The sequence below is a fragment of the Triplophysa dalaica genome, chromosome 13, assembly GCF_015846415.1.
Source record: "Triplophysa dalaica isolate WHDGS20190420 chromosome 13, ASM1584641v1, whole genome shotgun sequence".
In the NCBI taxonomy this organism is placed as follows: Eukaryota; Metazoa; Chordata; class Actinopteri; order Cypriniformes; family Nemacheilidae; genus Triplophysa; species Triplophysa dalaica.
In genome coordinates this window covers 13873539-13887475 of record NC_079554.1, presented here as the reverse complement: position 1 = coordinate 13887475, position 13937 = coordinate 13873539, and the positions used below count along the sequence as shown (strand labels likewise).

Here is a 13937-nt window from a genome sequence, read left to right as displayed (position 1 = left end):
TACAAAGTAAGAAACGTATATGTTTTAAAAGCATAACGTACATAAAACCTCATTTAAATGAAATAAGTAAAATAAAAAAATGAGTTTAAAGTACATTTTGCCACGTGAAACCTTAAATTTGATTTTTTTAATACTTGTCTAATTTAATTGCATAAATTATATAAACTACTTAATCGTATTATAATTTTTTAAAAAAAACTTTAATTATGTGCCTATCAAAAGCCGAGAGCCGATCTCAGATCAGCGTTCAAGCTCCGCTCTTATTCTGAATGACTCCATTTTGAGCGAGGCTCTTGTTTGAACAGACGTGAAATCTTCAACAGAGAAACATTACACAGAGGTTTGTATGCATCTATCTATCTACGTATTTATGTATAAGTGTGAAACGGCTCGTTTATTAACCAGAAATGTGTTTTATAATATCTTGTGAAATCGATCGTACGTTTCGCGTAGCCATTGTCAATGTAAATCGCTCTGCCCTTGATGTGGTTTGTGTTTCGTGAAGGCCTCTGTTGCCTACTGATGCAGAAATGCGTTGACGGTTGCGGATTTGTCGGTTATTTTAAATCCTGATAGTTTAATGCTTGTTTTTCAAGACGATGAGCGGTTGTCGTATTTTCATCGGTCGGTTAAATCCCTCCGCTCGAGAGAAGGACGTCGAGCGTTTCTTCAAGGGTTACGGGAAAATAAGAGACATTGACCTGAAACGAGGCTTTGGCTTTGTGGTAAGTTTAAACGTATTATTCTTGAAATAATTTGATGATCATTTGTAACAATTGTCTGTGTGTATGCCTACCCTCAAAAACTAAGCTTTGTTCGACTTCATGAAGCCCCTGCGCAAACCGATCCACCTATGCCATCAAACAACTGCGAGAGCGAGTCGAAAGGCCTGTTATCGCGGTAGTTGATGTCTATCGATGATCGGTTGCGTAGCGGCGCATAAACCTCTAATTGTAAGCACAGATTGTGCGAAAATCTGTGTACCTATTGAGCCTTTTAATCGACGTCACGCCACGTTGAATGTTGCGCCATCTTGGGAGGATGGATGCTAGTGCGTTCAATGCAGTGTTTTGTTTTTCTTGTTTGATTAGGAAATTTAACAATGGTAGGTCGGTCTTGCTTAACTGCAATCGCATTACAAAGAGTCGTTCTGGAAAAGCCCATGGTTCTTTCAATTATTCCATACATATAATAATACAAGTAACTGTATATTTCAAAACACTAATAGTAGTGGAGTATTATCCTCTCAAGATGGCGGCATAACATAGGGTGTGACGTCAGCATCACATTCTCTATTACACATGTCTATACAAAAATCATATCTAGGTCGAGGCTGATAGCCTTGTGGTTAGTGCTCCGACATAAGGCCTCTGTTGTGCTCGGGGCGACCCGAGTTCATGGTCTTTTCACGGTCCCACCCTAAAAAGAATAATATTATTTAGATAGGTTTTTAATCTGAATGTAAAACACAACCACATTATAATAATGCCTTTTTAAAGGAATTCGACGATCCTAGAGATGCAGAAGATGCCGTCTATGATCTTGATGGAAAAGAGCTCTGCAATGAGAGGTACGTTTAATCGTTGTATATTCTTGTTATCGAAGTATATAAATATGTTGGATGCGCTGAATGGGATTCCAAATACTATTGCAGTATAACTTGACCAATACGTGTAACTAGTGGTTGTTCATCAAACACATGTATCAGGAGTCTGTTGTTTTGTTTGCAGGGTGACCATTGAACATGCCCGTGTCCGTCTACGTGGGGGGCGGGGTCGTGGTGGTAGTAGTAGTAGTAGTGGTGGTGGCGGAGGCGGCGGCGGCGGTGGTGGTGGAGGAGGAGGAGGAGGCGGAGGAGGAGGAGGACGTTTCCCTGGCCGTTACAGTCGTGGCTCTCAGGACAGCCGAAGGTATGTCTCGATCTTCGTTCAGTACACTTTTCTACACTTTGAAATTGCATGCAAGCGTTGAGTTACAGGTGCTCTGAGTGAATAACAAACCAACCGGGTTGGTGTAAATAGGACTAAACTTTACTACAGCTAGAGTGTCAAATCAAAAATTGAATAAAAAGTTGTATTTGTTGTGAGCTGCTTGAAATATTGTTTAGTTTATTAATTTATAAAGCTCATTTCTAGCCACGCAGGTTGTTACCAAGAATACAAGCTTGGAGAATTTGAGTTTTGTAAATATACATTGTATTGAGAAAATTTCACCAAAACCATGTAGTTGTTACTAATTCTATATAAAGTTACTTAGTAACAATTTAAAACTGTGAAAATCACTTGAACATTTGAATTTACCGTATAAAGGAGGCGGTAAGACAAAAAACAGTCGAGATATATTCAGTTTGTGCTTTTATCTTTTTATATATATGAAAATATAAATATATCAGCCTTACCAAAAACGTAAAAAAAACGAGTTTCCTCTTAATTCTGTCACCCATCAGGAATCCTCCCCCAATGCGCACTGAGAACCGTCTCATCGTGGAGAATTTGTCCTCTCGAGTCAGCTGGCAGGTGAGTGATGTTTCACAATTTCTTTTCATATTTGGTGAGACAGTAAGCTATATTCCCAAGCATGGCGAATGCCAAAAACAAGAGGATTTCTTCATTGATGACTAGATTATGTAAATTTGTTAATATGCCAAAACTAGCTTTAAATGTAAATCAATGACAAAATCACACCAAGCATCATTCTGAAATTATTTGCAAGTTTAAGGTAAAATATATTTTATTGCAAATGAACTAGAGAGGAGGAAAGACTACGGTTGAGTCACTTTGCCTCTGTTTTAACCAATTGTTCACCCCTCTATTTGCCAGCCTGACTGTTGTGTCGTATGGAAGAGCTCGCTAATGGTGGAGTTAAGCCCTACAGGGTCCCTCTCTCTGGTTAATCCACTCCCCCTGTGTCCCACGCCTAGTTGACCTCCGCTGATCGCATGAAAGCTCTCCTCTCGCTCTAGGAGCGACGGCTGCCGCTACAAAGCCCGATTTGTGACGGTGCCGAGCCAAAAGAGAGAGAGGCAGAGAGTGAATGAGAGAGAACGAAACTGAGAGAGGGACAGAGACAGAAAGAGAGAGAGAGTGAAAGAGAGCGAATCTCGATCAATCGAGGGGTTCGATAATTTGAGAGGCTTCGATCGGTATACTCGCCCACCCTGCTCTCTGGTGGTTCCACACACGTGGCCGAGGATAAAATCTCCAGGTTATGGCCTCAGACCGATGGGTACGTTCCCAGGTATTAGTCTAATCTCTTCCTCCCTGTTCACTCTCAGTGCCCTTGAGGGGGGGCACGAATAGAGTATGGAGAGAAGCTCCGCCACACATATTCTGTATTCACTTGTTGTCACTGTGGTAAGAATGCATCTCTCTCATGTGAACACATTTAAATAATTTACTGGAAGTGGGCTCTTTACAAGCTGTTCCAAATATTTTGTCTGCTAGATTTGTGCTCTAAGGGGATCCAAGAATGTCAAAGCTTCACAAGGTGCCCTGCTCCCCACTCCGATTTGCTACCACATTAGCACACTTGGCCGATGACACACAGGGAGTCATTGTTTAGCGTGTTTTCAGAATCAAGTTATATAGAATCTTTTTTTCACTGTTTTAAAACATCTTAAAGTAAGGCAAACACTTTTCAAAGCTCTTTCGGCCTCCAGATTTTTCTGTTACCAAATGTCGATATCTTATCGGTTAGAAATGTATCCATGTGGCCAAGTTGTAAGGTTAACCTACAATGTAACGTTTAATGATCTGATATAAACAAGGACCGGGCTTGCAACGTGAGCTGAGAGGTTCTCGGACCCCAACTTTTACAGTCAATTTAAGACTTGATTTTTGTAGCACGTGTAAAATCAATGATCAAAGTTACTGAGTTAAATCAAAGTTCTGCTGTGCTGTGTGTAGGATTTGAAGGATTTCATGAGACAGGCTGGAGAAGTTACTTTTGCAGATGCCCATCGCCCAAAGCTCAATGAGGGGTAAGCCAGTGGATATCTGACATTTTGCAATTTTAAGCCTTTATTTTTAATATTCTCAAGTCAGTTGTACATGTTAGCTCGGTTACACTCATTTGCTACGGTTTGAAGTAATATTTCACTCCAAAATAAAAATGATCCCATATTTTATTTACTCTAATGCCATCCTAGGTGTAAATTACTTTCTTTCTTCAGTCAAACACAATAACAGTTACATCAAACAATATCCTTGGGCCAGTTGCATAAACTAAGCCACTAAGTTAAGACTTAGTATGTTGTTAGTATGTTGTAAGTTAAGACAAGTATGTTGTTGCATCCCAATTCGCCTGCTTATACTATGCATTAAAAGTATGTACTGTTTTTGTTAGGGAAAATTATACATATTTTATTGTGTAGCAAAACAATATGCACACAATGGGACATACTTACAAGAAACGGAAGTGGCCTTTGTGGCCTAGACAACATTGTGGCCATTAACCGTCACACACAACAAAATTCTGCTCTTATTTCCATTTAAGTATTTATTCATTCATTGTTTCATATGTTAAGTTAACTCTGTGCTTATATTTATTAATTTAGTGCCGCATCAGTTATTTAATTGTATTCATGCAGTAGAGCATCACTTAACTCCGCCTTCTCTTGGTGAGTCGTAGGTAATATTAGCAGTTAGAGTGTGCATCATTCTGGACTTTGAATTTCTACCAATTTAGACCATTCTACCTTTTTATGTAACTGATTCATAGAAGTTATGACCAGTCTTGAAGAAAAAAATTAAAATTGAGGAACTGGAAAGACTAGTCTAGGCATTTTATGCAACTGGCCCCTGGTTCTTTTAAGCTTATTGTGATGTCATCAAAGGGGGCCGAGGTTGAAATTTTAAGAACCACATCCATTCATGTATTATACAAATCATGTACACAACTTTGATAGGGTTAAAAATGTCTTGTGAAGAGAAACGATACACTTGTGAAAACAAGCTTCATGACTAAACACGTATGTGACAAGTCACGTCGACAAATGAGTTTCAATGTAGCGACTTAAGTTTAAAATAGTTTAACATTTTCTCTCAAAAACACATTGTTTCACTTCAGAAGACATCTAGATGGCACGGGGTTGATCAGGTTCATTCAACCGAAGTCTTATACAGCACATTTAACTTTTTGTGTTAAAGGTGATTGTATGTTGGTTTATCACTTATATTTGGTTTTATATAACTTGGTTTGAGATCAAACTAAATTGGCCAAAACACCCAGAACCAGGTCAGATCCCTGTTGAGAACCTGTGGTTAAAATAGCTTAAAGGGGTTATATGGTGCAAATACATGTATTTCTGTTACTTCGGTGCATTATAAGTTGCCCATGCATGTATTAGACACGCAAAATTGCAAAAATTTAAGTGTCGGAACAAATGATGCATTCTATCTAAAAGCAAATGGTCACTCAGACCTGCCAGAAATGCCTTGTGTAACCACACACCCACATATCTACATCAGTTTTGGTATGATTTGACTAAGACCGCCCAAATGTGTACACGAGTAATGTTCCAAATATGGTAAGAGGCGTTACATTTCAATCACAAGCTTGCAGTATTCGACCAATCACTACGCACTGATTAACTGACCAATCATTGGACACCTCGCTTTTCAGAGCGATGAGCTTTGTAAAAAATTCCATGCGTTTCAGAGAGGCGAGCAAATAGGAGATACAAACATGCACTGTATGTGGAAAATACAGCGTTTAAAATTGTGTATACACATTGCATTACATCTAACACAAACGATAATATTTGTTTTAGCCATGTAGTATGACACCTTTAAATAGAAACAGCAACACAGAATAAAAAAAGTTTCAACATATTATGCAACATACAAATGTATTATTTCAATTTTAAGTTAATATTTTATTTGTTATGTCATACATAATGACTAAAACCCATAAAGCATGAATTAATTTCATTGATTGATGCGTTGAATCAGGTTTGAGGCCGTGTAATGTTTTTTAATAAATTTATCTTATTCTTTAGTGTGGTCGAGTTTGCATCCCATAGTGATCTAAAAAATGCACTGGAGAAGTTATCTGGGAAGGAGATCAACGGCAGGAAAATCAAGCTTGTTGAGGCAACCAAGAAGAAGTAAGTTACTTCTTATTGTGATCAACACTTAAACCATAAATGTAAACATATTTTTAACTTGAATCTGCTTTTCTCATCCTGCAGATCCAGGAGTCGCTCCCGTTCAAACAGCTCATCCCGCTCTCGTTCTCGTGGACGCTCCCCTTCGCGATCCCGTAGTCGCTCCCGATCACATACTCCCAAATCACGTAATCGCTCCAGAAGTCGCTCCCGATCCCCCAGCACTTCTCCTGTGCGACCCAAAGAAGTAAAGGGTGGATCACGTGCCGAATCTGCATCGCCACCCACTCCGGTGCCACGGCCACCACCGTCCCGTTCCCCTTCCACCGACAGTCGTCATTAGGTGGTTATGTGCTTTGAGCGTAGAGATGTGTTAGATTAAGCTCTGCGAGAGATTGGAAAGTTATTGCAGCAATATTATCCGATCTATGGTCCGTTTAAGTCATAAAAGTTGAGGGTCAGCCTCTCTCCATGATAGAATTAGGTGGAAGTTCACAATACAGGCTCTGTTGAAAATTTTAAGGCATTTTACAGATGGTGCTTGTCGCCACTCTAAAATGTACAGCTGTCTTGTTTTTTTTTTTTTCTAAAATTTGTGTTTAAATGGTTGAAATGGGTTGTTTGTTATTTTTCACTACTGAGTGAGGTCCTTTAAATTGTATAAACATATTTATGGGTAAGCTGGTAAATGTGGTTTTGGATTGTTTTAAGCTTGGCTGAAATTTATGTTATGTTTATTTGGGGATTTTTGAATAAATAAAAGTGTGTTTCTGAACATTGTTAACGTCAAACTTCATGGCCAAAAATGTCGATTTCAGGTGACATAAGAGCTACTAGGTTGAGCACATTCATGCATTTACATTTAGTTTACATTGTAATGTTTTACAACTGTTACCATGCAAACACAGTGATGACAGCCATTTCCAGTACATTGACTGGCACTTAACATCTTTGGCATTTTACAGTTTATGCCCTTCAGGTTAGCTAACTGCATGTTCAGAAGCATTCGTTTGTTTTTCTTTCACTTTTGTTATCCTACCTGAGAATTGTTTTTAACATGAATGCACAAGATATAATCTCACATATCAACTGTTGCTGCATGAGTACACATGTTGATATTTGTGAAAACTCTTGTATCATAAACAACCCTTTTCATAAATTCTGATTTCTCATTGAATATGTACAATTAAATGTTGAATTAAATTGTGAGTAAATTTTCTGCACCACACGTTTCGTGAAAAAGATTATAATATGCTGTGTGCTTTAAGCCCATCACGTTTTGAAATTGCTCATTTAATTTCATGTGGATTTTGAATCAACATCCAGTTGTGTCACGTTCAAATGCATGTAAAGTGATGTTAATATTACCTGAAAAAAAATTTGGTTATGAAGTTAGTACAGTTATTAAAAAAAAGGTTCTGTCATCATTTGCTCAGCCTCTTGTCATTTTAAATCTGTAAAACTATTTCTTCTGCAGAACACAAAAGATAATTTGTAGAATGTTGGTAACTGAACAACGTCGGTACCCATTCACTTGCATTGGTTTTGTGTACCACCAGTGTTCGGTTACCGACATTCTTCAAAATATCTTATTTTGTGCTCTGCCGAAATGACAAGAGTGTGAGTAAATGATGACAGAAAGATTACTTTTGTTCGAAATATCCCTTTAACTAGTGTCACTTTATTCCATCCGAATGGCATTTATTTAAAGGGTCATGAATCACCAATTTCATCCGTTCCCATGTTAGATTTGAATCTATCTTATAACATTAAAATCATTCAAAAAAATAAAAAACGAGTTAGCCTCCCAAAACTGATGATTTCCACCAACTTAACAGAGTAGGGGTTATTTTAATATTTAACAACTTTTTATGATTTCTCTGATGTTACCTTTGCATAAACACGCAGGCATTAAGTTTCATTGTAATGTTTGAGTATTCATATTTGAGAATCATGAGGAAGAGCGTTAGTAAAACCAGGTTACACCACTCCTAAAAATACAATAAATTATGTTTGATTGATTGAAGTGTCAGGGGTGTTGACATCTGGAAAGAGATGCAATAATAGGTTGACTTTTGTCACAAGTTTAATATTTGGTTACACAAAATCATGACCGTTTCTATAGCAATAAATTCAAACGGTTTGATTCCAGGTGTATTTCAGTTATGTTTTCACCAAAAACGAATCCGTAACATTTTAATCATGCAACATTATAAACAGACAATTGTAGATGCAATGCACGTTTTGTCTAGATCGGGGCGAGATGAGACAAAGAGAGCTTGTGCTTTCTACCCTTGCATATCTATTCAACCGCTTTTGTGGGTGGACAGTCGTTTTTCTTGGCCCGGGTATTCTATGGCCCCACATTCTTCAAGCCCCAGCTATGGAGCACTATGTGGAATGAGGTCAGAGGGCCATTGGTTTCTTCAGCTGGTCTATTCACAGGTGTGTACACTTTTGTTTCTTAGAAAGGAGTAAAAGCATGGGTTACTGTGTTGCATTTTTGTCCGAGAAATTGGATTCTCTCCTTTATGACACAAATTATTGGAGTAAATATTTTGGAACAACACTGGTCCAGATAAACGTCCTGTTTGAGTTTTTAACACTACACAAACATTACACAAAATACATCCAACAAAACATTTAGCATTGAATCAAAATATACATTAACATCTAAATGCCCTAATTACATATGCAAAATTTAAAAGAACTAAAACGCTGAAACAGAAGTGCTTCTGGATCAGCATTGTATACGTCTTGCGAAATGGTTGATACCTTCTTAGATTTTTGTAGATATCTAGTGGTATCTAAACAGGTCTGTAAACAGGTGGAATTAAACTGACAGCGAACATCGATCAGAATTCGCTTCTGTTGAACAATAACGTTTAATAATAATTTGGTGGTGGTGACGCCACCTCCTTATGGAGGATGACACAGACGGGTACTTCAAGAAACAGTTGTTTGGTCCCCTACACCCTTCAAAACTCTCACTCCGGAGGGTAAACCATTCACAGGGCATAGGGATGAGCCCTTCGAAATGGAACGCAGGGCCAGTCTGTGTTTGCTCTGTGAACTTTTATTTTACTTCCTGTCCTTTGTAGTTCTGCTTTCTATTGGTTCTTTGTGATTGTCTACCCATGTGTTTCTTGTCTGCTTGTTGTCCTCACTATTTCGGTCTATATAAGCCCTTTTGTTTCACTTGTCATTTGTCGGTCCTCGTTTTGTCATGTTACCTATGTTTGCTTTGTTTTGTTGCATTAAACTCTTTGTTTGCAATGACTCATTGCAGTCATTGTTCATCCAAGATAGCCTCTCCTGAGCTCCCTGCCTTGTCCAGGTTGGACACTCCTGAGCTCCCTTCCCCATCCAAGATGGCCGTCTCTGAGTCCCCTGCCTCGTCCAGGATGGCCGCCTCTGAGTCCCCAGCCTCGTCCGAGATGGCCACCTCTGATTCCCCTTCCTCATCCAGGATGGCCACCTCTGAGTCCCTTGCCTCGTCCAAGATGGCCCCAACTGACCTTCCAGCCCTTTCTTTGTCTCCATGGCTCCCTGACCAGCCTGTGCCTCCCTGGCCACCTGAAATGTTATTGATATCGGGTAAGAGATATAAAAATATAAAATAACCCTTCATCATATCACCATAGATAAAACAATAATGTTCATGGTGTCCATTTACCTTGTTCAGATGGTCTCAGCATCTGGTGGCATCTGAACAGGACTACCAAGAAAAGAGCCTCCACTACCTGGAACACAATGTACACGACGGGAAAGAGGTACAGCTGACCAATTACCTCGGCAGGGAATGCCACCTTTAAGATTGTGGTACACAGCTGGATGTTCTGACAACCCGTCTCCATAGCAATAGTCCGTCTGCAACTGGGGGCAAAGCAGACATTTTAAAAATGCACTGTGTCTAAAAATGTCATGTTTTGTATTTTATTTTTTTACAGCGTCGCAGAAAACAATACATACGATGCGTTCATCTTGAGCAAAGTCGACAGGATGTACCCACAGATGAATCCGATCATTGGCATCAGTGCAGCTGTGGCTACAAGTGGAGGAGCTGTCACCCGAAAAACTTTGTTTTTATCTATTACACCAACCACAACACCAATGACAACATATATGATCAGCAGGATAGAAAGCCCAACCTAGAAACATAAAACAGGACCATGCTTAAATATGCAGAACGTTTCACCTTTATATGTGACACTATCTATGTTCAAAGTCTTTGATTTCCCACCTTGGTTATAATTTTTGAATATTTGGGAAAGTAGTAGTTTATCAATATGCCAACACCGCAAGGCACCAGGATTAAAACCAGAGACATAATGATGCTAGTGTAAGGAACGGCACTTTCCAGATTGGAGAAACCCTGTGAGTACATGTAGATCATGAGGGGCATCAAACCCAAGCCCAGAACGGTGGAACAGGTTGTCATCACAATACTGAGAAAGAGGAACAATACCAATTTATTAGATGTCAGGGTATGAAATGTCAGCATTTAAGAGAATCAGCTTTTGGTTTCGCAAACAAAATCACACATCTGAGATAGAGGTGATCTTAATCTAACATGTAGGATAATTTGCACGTAATCACATAATGGTGTTGCTTGTTTGTGTTTGTGTCCCTGTGCAATATGAGCATAAAACTTTCTGTATTTGTGCTTTTCAATATTTGGTCCACTTCCACAGCCGAATATACCATTTTCAAAAGTCCCTTAATTAATATTATGGTTTGGTTTCGTGCATTATTTATTTCATGAAGTTGTCAGTAGGATCCCATTCATTCAAGACAACCGGGTCATGCCCATTAGGCTTAAGTCTGATGGTCTCCGGTTGCGGAATTTTGGTAGTTAATAGGTTTTAAAGAGTATTTAAAACAAGTTAATAAAGAGGTACCAAATACTGCTCATTAAATTGCTCAAAAAAGTTTTTGGTCTTTTGCTCCCTGCAGGTTTTGCTTAGGGGGTAGGTGGTTTTGTTTGCAATTAAATGTTTGCTACTTAAATTGCAAAAAAAGTTTTGCCTAGGGGATGGGTGGTTTTGTATGCAATTTTATGTTTGATTACCTATTGCAGCACTTTAAATTTGTTTTTCACAGTTTACAAATTCTTAAATTTCAGGAGCACTCATCGAAAAAGACCAAACAGCACATTCAATGATAAATTCTTACCATTGTTCGTATTGAATGTATCAAGGCTTTACAACCAATTCAAGAATCCTGCTCCATAAACTCATTTGATTTCCTCATAAGTATAAAATATATTTATTTCAGTGTTACTTAAATCATACAGGACATGACATGTTAAGATCAACATGTTATTGATTTTCAATCCGTAAGAATTGATTCATGTTTTGTACTTGTCCCCTATTACTCTTTATTCTTTAAGTAGATGCAAGTCCACATAACACATCTTTGCAGCAAAGAATGTCACAATATACACTATCTCTGCATTAATTATTTTACTATTTCTAGTTTCAAGAATTACCTGAGGTTTATGTCTCCCTTGAGCGCCAGAGCAAAGAAGTTTGATATGTTTCCCCCTGGGCAGCATCCACAAATTAACACGGTAATGCTTTCTAAAGAACCTAAGTGAAACAGCTTGGCCAAACAGAAAGCTGTTAGGGGCATTATTCCATACTGAGCCACGATTGCAATCGCCACCCCTTTGGGTTTGATGAGATGTTTCTTGATTTTGGAGACCTCCATTGTGCAACCAAGAGACATCATGGCGATGAAAGTCACAAAAATTAAGCTGAAACTGATGACCAGATTCATCTTTTCAGCAAATGCATTGTTGTATGAACTGCTGGTGTTGTCAAAAACTGTTAAGTTGTATTCAGTGGTTGTGTTGATCGAGAACATTTTTAAATGAGGATTTATTTCAAAACTTTCCTAAACTGTAAGACAGAAAAAGAGAATTAGCTCTAAATTACCATAGAGATTACTTTAAAGTCAGTAATAAATGATATAAAACATAAACACATACAAAAATATAAATGTTTGTTTACAATATGTTATTAAAAATACCATAAAAAAGCATATGTTTCTTAATTGTCATAAAAAGAGTATATCTCAAACTTACCTGAAGCTGTTAGTGAATGGTGTGGGATGTTCTCTAAAGGCAAGAGACCAACTGAGAGAAAATAGTGGTTTTCTATGTGTACTGCATTTGCAGGACACTTTTTATCTTTTCTTCCCCCTTAACCCTTTATGGTCCAAGCCACTCCTAGCTTTTTTACTACCTTCACTTTAATCATGTGGAATCACTTTACATACAAAGATTCACATACCTGCTTTTAGCTGATGTGTAGATTGCACTACACACAACGCAGAGTAGATGAGAGATTAAAAAATATGTGTCTAGTCCAGAGGTTTTTGACTGTTTCTGGTAAAACGTTCCCACTTTGTGAATGTATTTTTCTACCTGGGCTGATTAAGACTGTTTTCCCTAAACTAGTACATGTGTGAAATACATCCAAAATGCTAAATTTGCTATAAGTACAAAAACAAGTTTAAAAACTCCCTATTTAAATATTACAGAAGCATTTCTCAGAATGTGTCTTTAAAACAAACACATCTTTGTTTGAGTGCAAGATCTTCAATCATTGTTTAACAAGCTCAAATGCTGATCTGTATACTGTTTGATAAGAAATTAATCGACCAGTGTCGTCAACATTGTTTTGTTAAATCACTGCACGCTTGCCAGTTTGACTCAGAGTTTTGCCTTTTTTGCAAGATTGTTGTTCGTTGCTTTCTATGCCAACCACATCCTCCTCGATGCAGCGAGTGCACAACTCTGCAGCAAAATACATAAATTATAAACTTATTCCAAAAACCACAAAACCCTGTTTTTAAAAGCACGTCATAGTTAAAGTTTCATATCAGAAAACGAGATAGGCCAATATACATATATAGACTATGACCTGTCAGATTGGCACTGGCACCTTAAAAAGGTAAACAGCCTGATTACAACACTTCCATTGTGTAAAACACAAATAAAGGTGTTCAATTGAACCATTCTTTATTTTAATCTTTTTTATTTATTAATTTAATGTTATTCCTGTTTCAGTTTATGTCATCATAATGACTGCACAGTCAATTATTTGTATTGACGTCAGGTATTATATGGCACATATAGTCAAATGCTACTCTGTAGAATCTCGTCCTGTGTAGACAGGGTGTAAGAAGACAAGGCTGAATTCGCCAATTTAATGCAAATACTCAACTCTTGCATCAACATAATAAATCAAACACAGCCTTTTTGCGCAGCAATTGTGCATTGATAACTTTTAGATAACCATCACTATGCATATAAATTGTCTAAAGCGTAGAACTGCTGCCTTCTTCTTAAAGGCAGGGTGTCCGATTTCTTATAGCCCTTGTTGGTGTTCAAACACCTAAACAAACACACCCCTCTTTCGCTTTTGTCAGCGCACGGCTCGGCCAATGTCCGTCCTGAGCACTGTGCACCTTACTGCTGATTGGCTACAATGTTGTCTTAGTACTCGTCCCGACTCTCAGTAGTTCTCAACTCCAGTCCTCAGGCCCCACCTGACAGAATATTTTAGATGTCTCCCTATTGAACACATGTACAAGTTAATGAGATTATGAAGTGATGATTGATCAATAATGATGAACAGGTGATGTTAATCACTGAAGAAAACATCATAAGTAAGTTCAAAAACCATAATAATGTTTCCTTTAGTGGGGCTCTTACCCTTGATTTATAAAGCTGTTATAGTGTGTTTCTGAACAGCCGTACAAAAGACAAAATTGTTGGAATGAAACCTTCTTAAATTGTTATAAAACAGATACAAATAAGGGG

The 13937-nt window shown here is 38.1% G+C and overlaps 2 protein-coding genes across 2 annotated transcripts; one reads left to right on the top strand and one right to left on the bottom strand.

Annotated features, from left to right (window-relative positions):
- The first annotated feature begins 216 nt into the window (after window positions 1-216).
- On the top strand, window positions 217-7309 carry srsf5b (serine and arginine rich splicing factor 5b). Its single transcript, XM_056763688.1, has 8 exons — window positions 217-340; window positions 597-725; window positions 1500-1570; window positions 1731-1910; window positions 2447-2516; window positions 3906-3979; window positions 5999-6106; window positions 6191-7309. The coding sequence occupies exons 2-8, from the start codon at window positions 600-602 to the stop codon at window positions 6447-6449; spliced, it is 888 nt and encodes a 295-aa protein (XP_056619666.1). The 5' UTR covers window positions 217-340; window positions 597-599; the 3' UTR covers window positions 6450-7309.
- Window positions 7310-7442: 133 nt separating this feature from the next.
- Window positions 7443-12238, bottom strand: slc10a1 (solute carrier family 10 member 1). Its single transcript, XM_056763684.1, has 6 exons — window positions 12195-12238; window positions 11598-12009; window positions 10350-10554; window positions 10079-10257; window positions 9783-9982; window positions 7443-9682 (listed from the first exon to the last, which is right to left on the bottom strand). Exons 2-6 carry the CDS (start codon window positions 11972-11974, stop codon window positions 9396-9398), a joined length of 1248 nt encoding a protein of 415 aa, XP_056619662.1. The 5' UTR covers window positions 11975-12009; window positions 12195-12238; the 3' UTR covers window positions 7443-9395.
- Window positions 12239-13937: the final 1699 nt, after the last annotated feature.

Coding starts and splice junctions, on each gene's coding strand:
- slc10a1 (XM_056763684.1), bottom strand. CDS start 11,974: ATGTTCTCGATCAACACAACCACTGAATACAACTTAACAGTTTTTGAC. Junction 10,555..11,597: donor AAGGGAGACATAAACCTCAG/GTAATTCTTGAA, acceptor CCTCTTTCTCAG/TATTGTGATGACAACCTGTT. Junction 10,258..10,349: donor ATTCAAAAATTATAACCAAG/GTGGGAAATCAA, acceptor TTATGTTTCTAG/GTTGGGCTTTCTATCCTGCT.
- srsf5b (XM_056763688.1), top strand. CDS start 600: ATGAGCGGTTGTCGTATTTTCATCGGTCGGTTAAATCCCTCCGCTCGA. Junction 726..1,499: donor AACGAGGCTTTGGCTTTGTG/GTAAGTTTAAAC, acceptor GCCTTTTTAAAG/GAATTCGACGATCCTAGAGA. Junction 1,571..1,730: donor AAAGAGCTCTGCAATGAGAG/GTACGTTTAATC, acceptor TTTTGTTTGCAG/GGTGACCATTGAACATGCCC.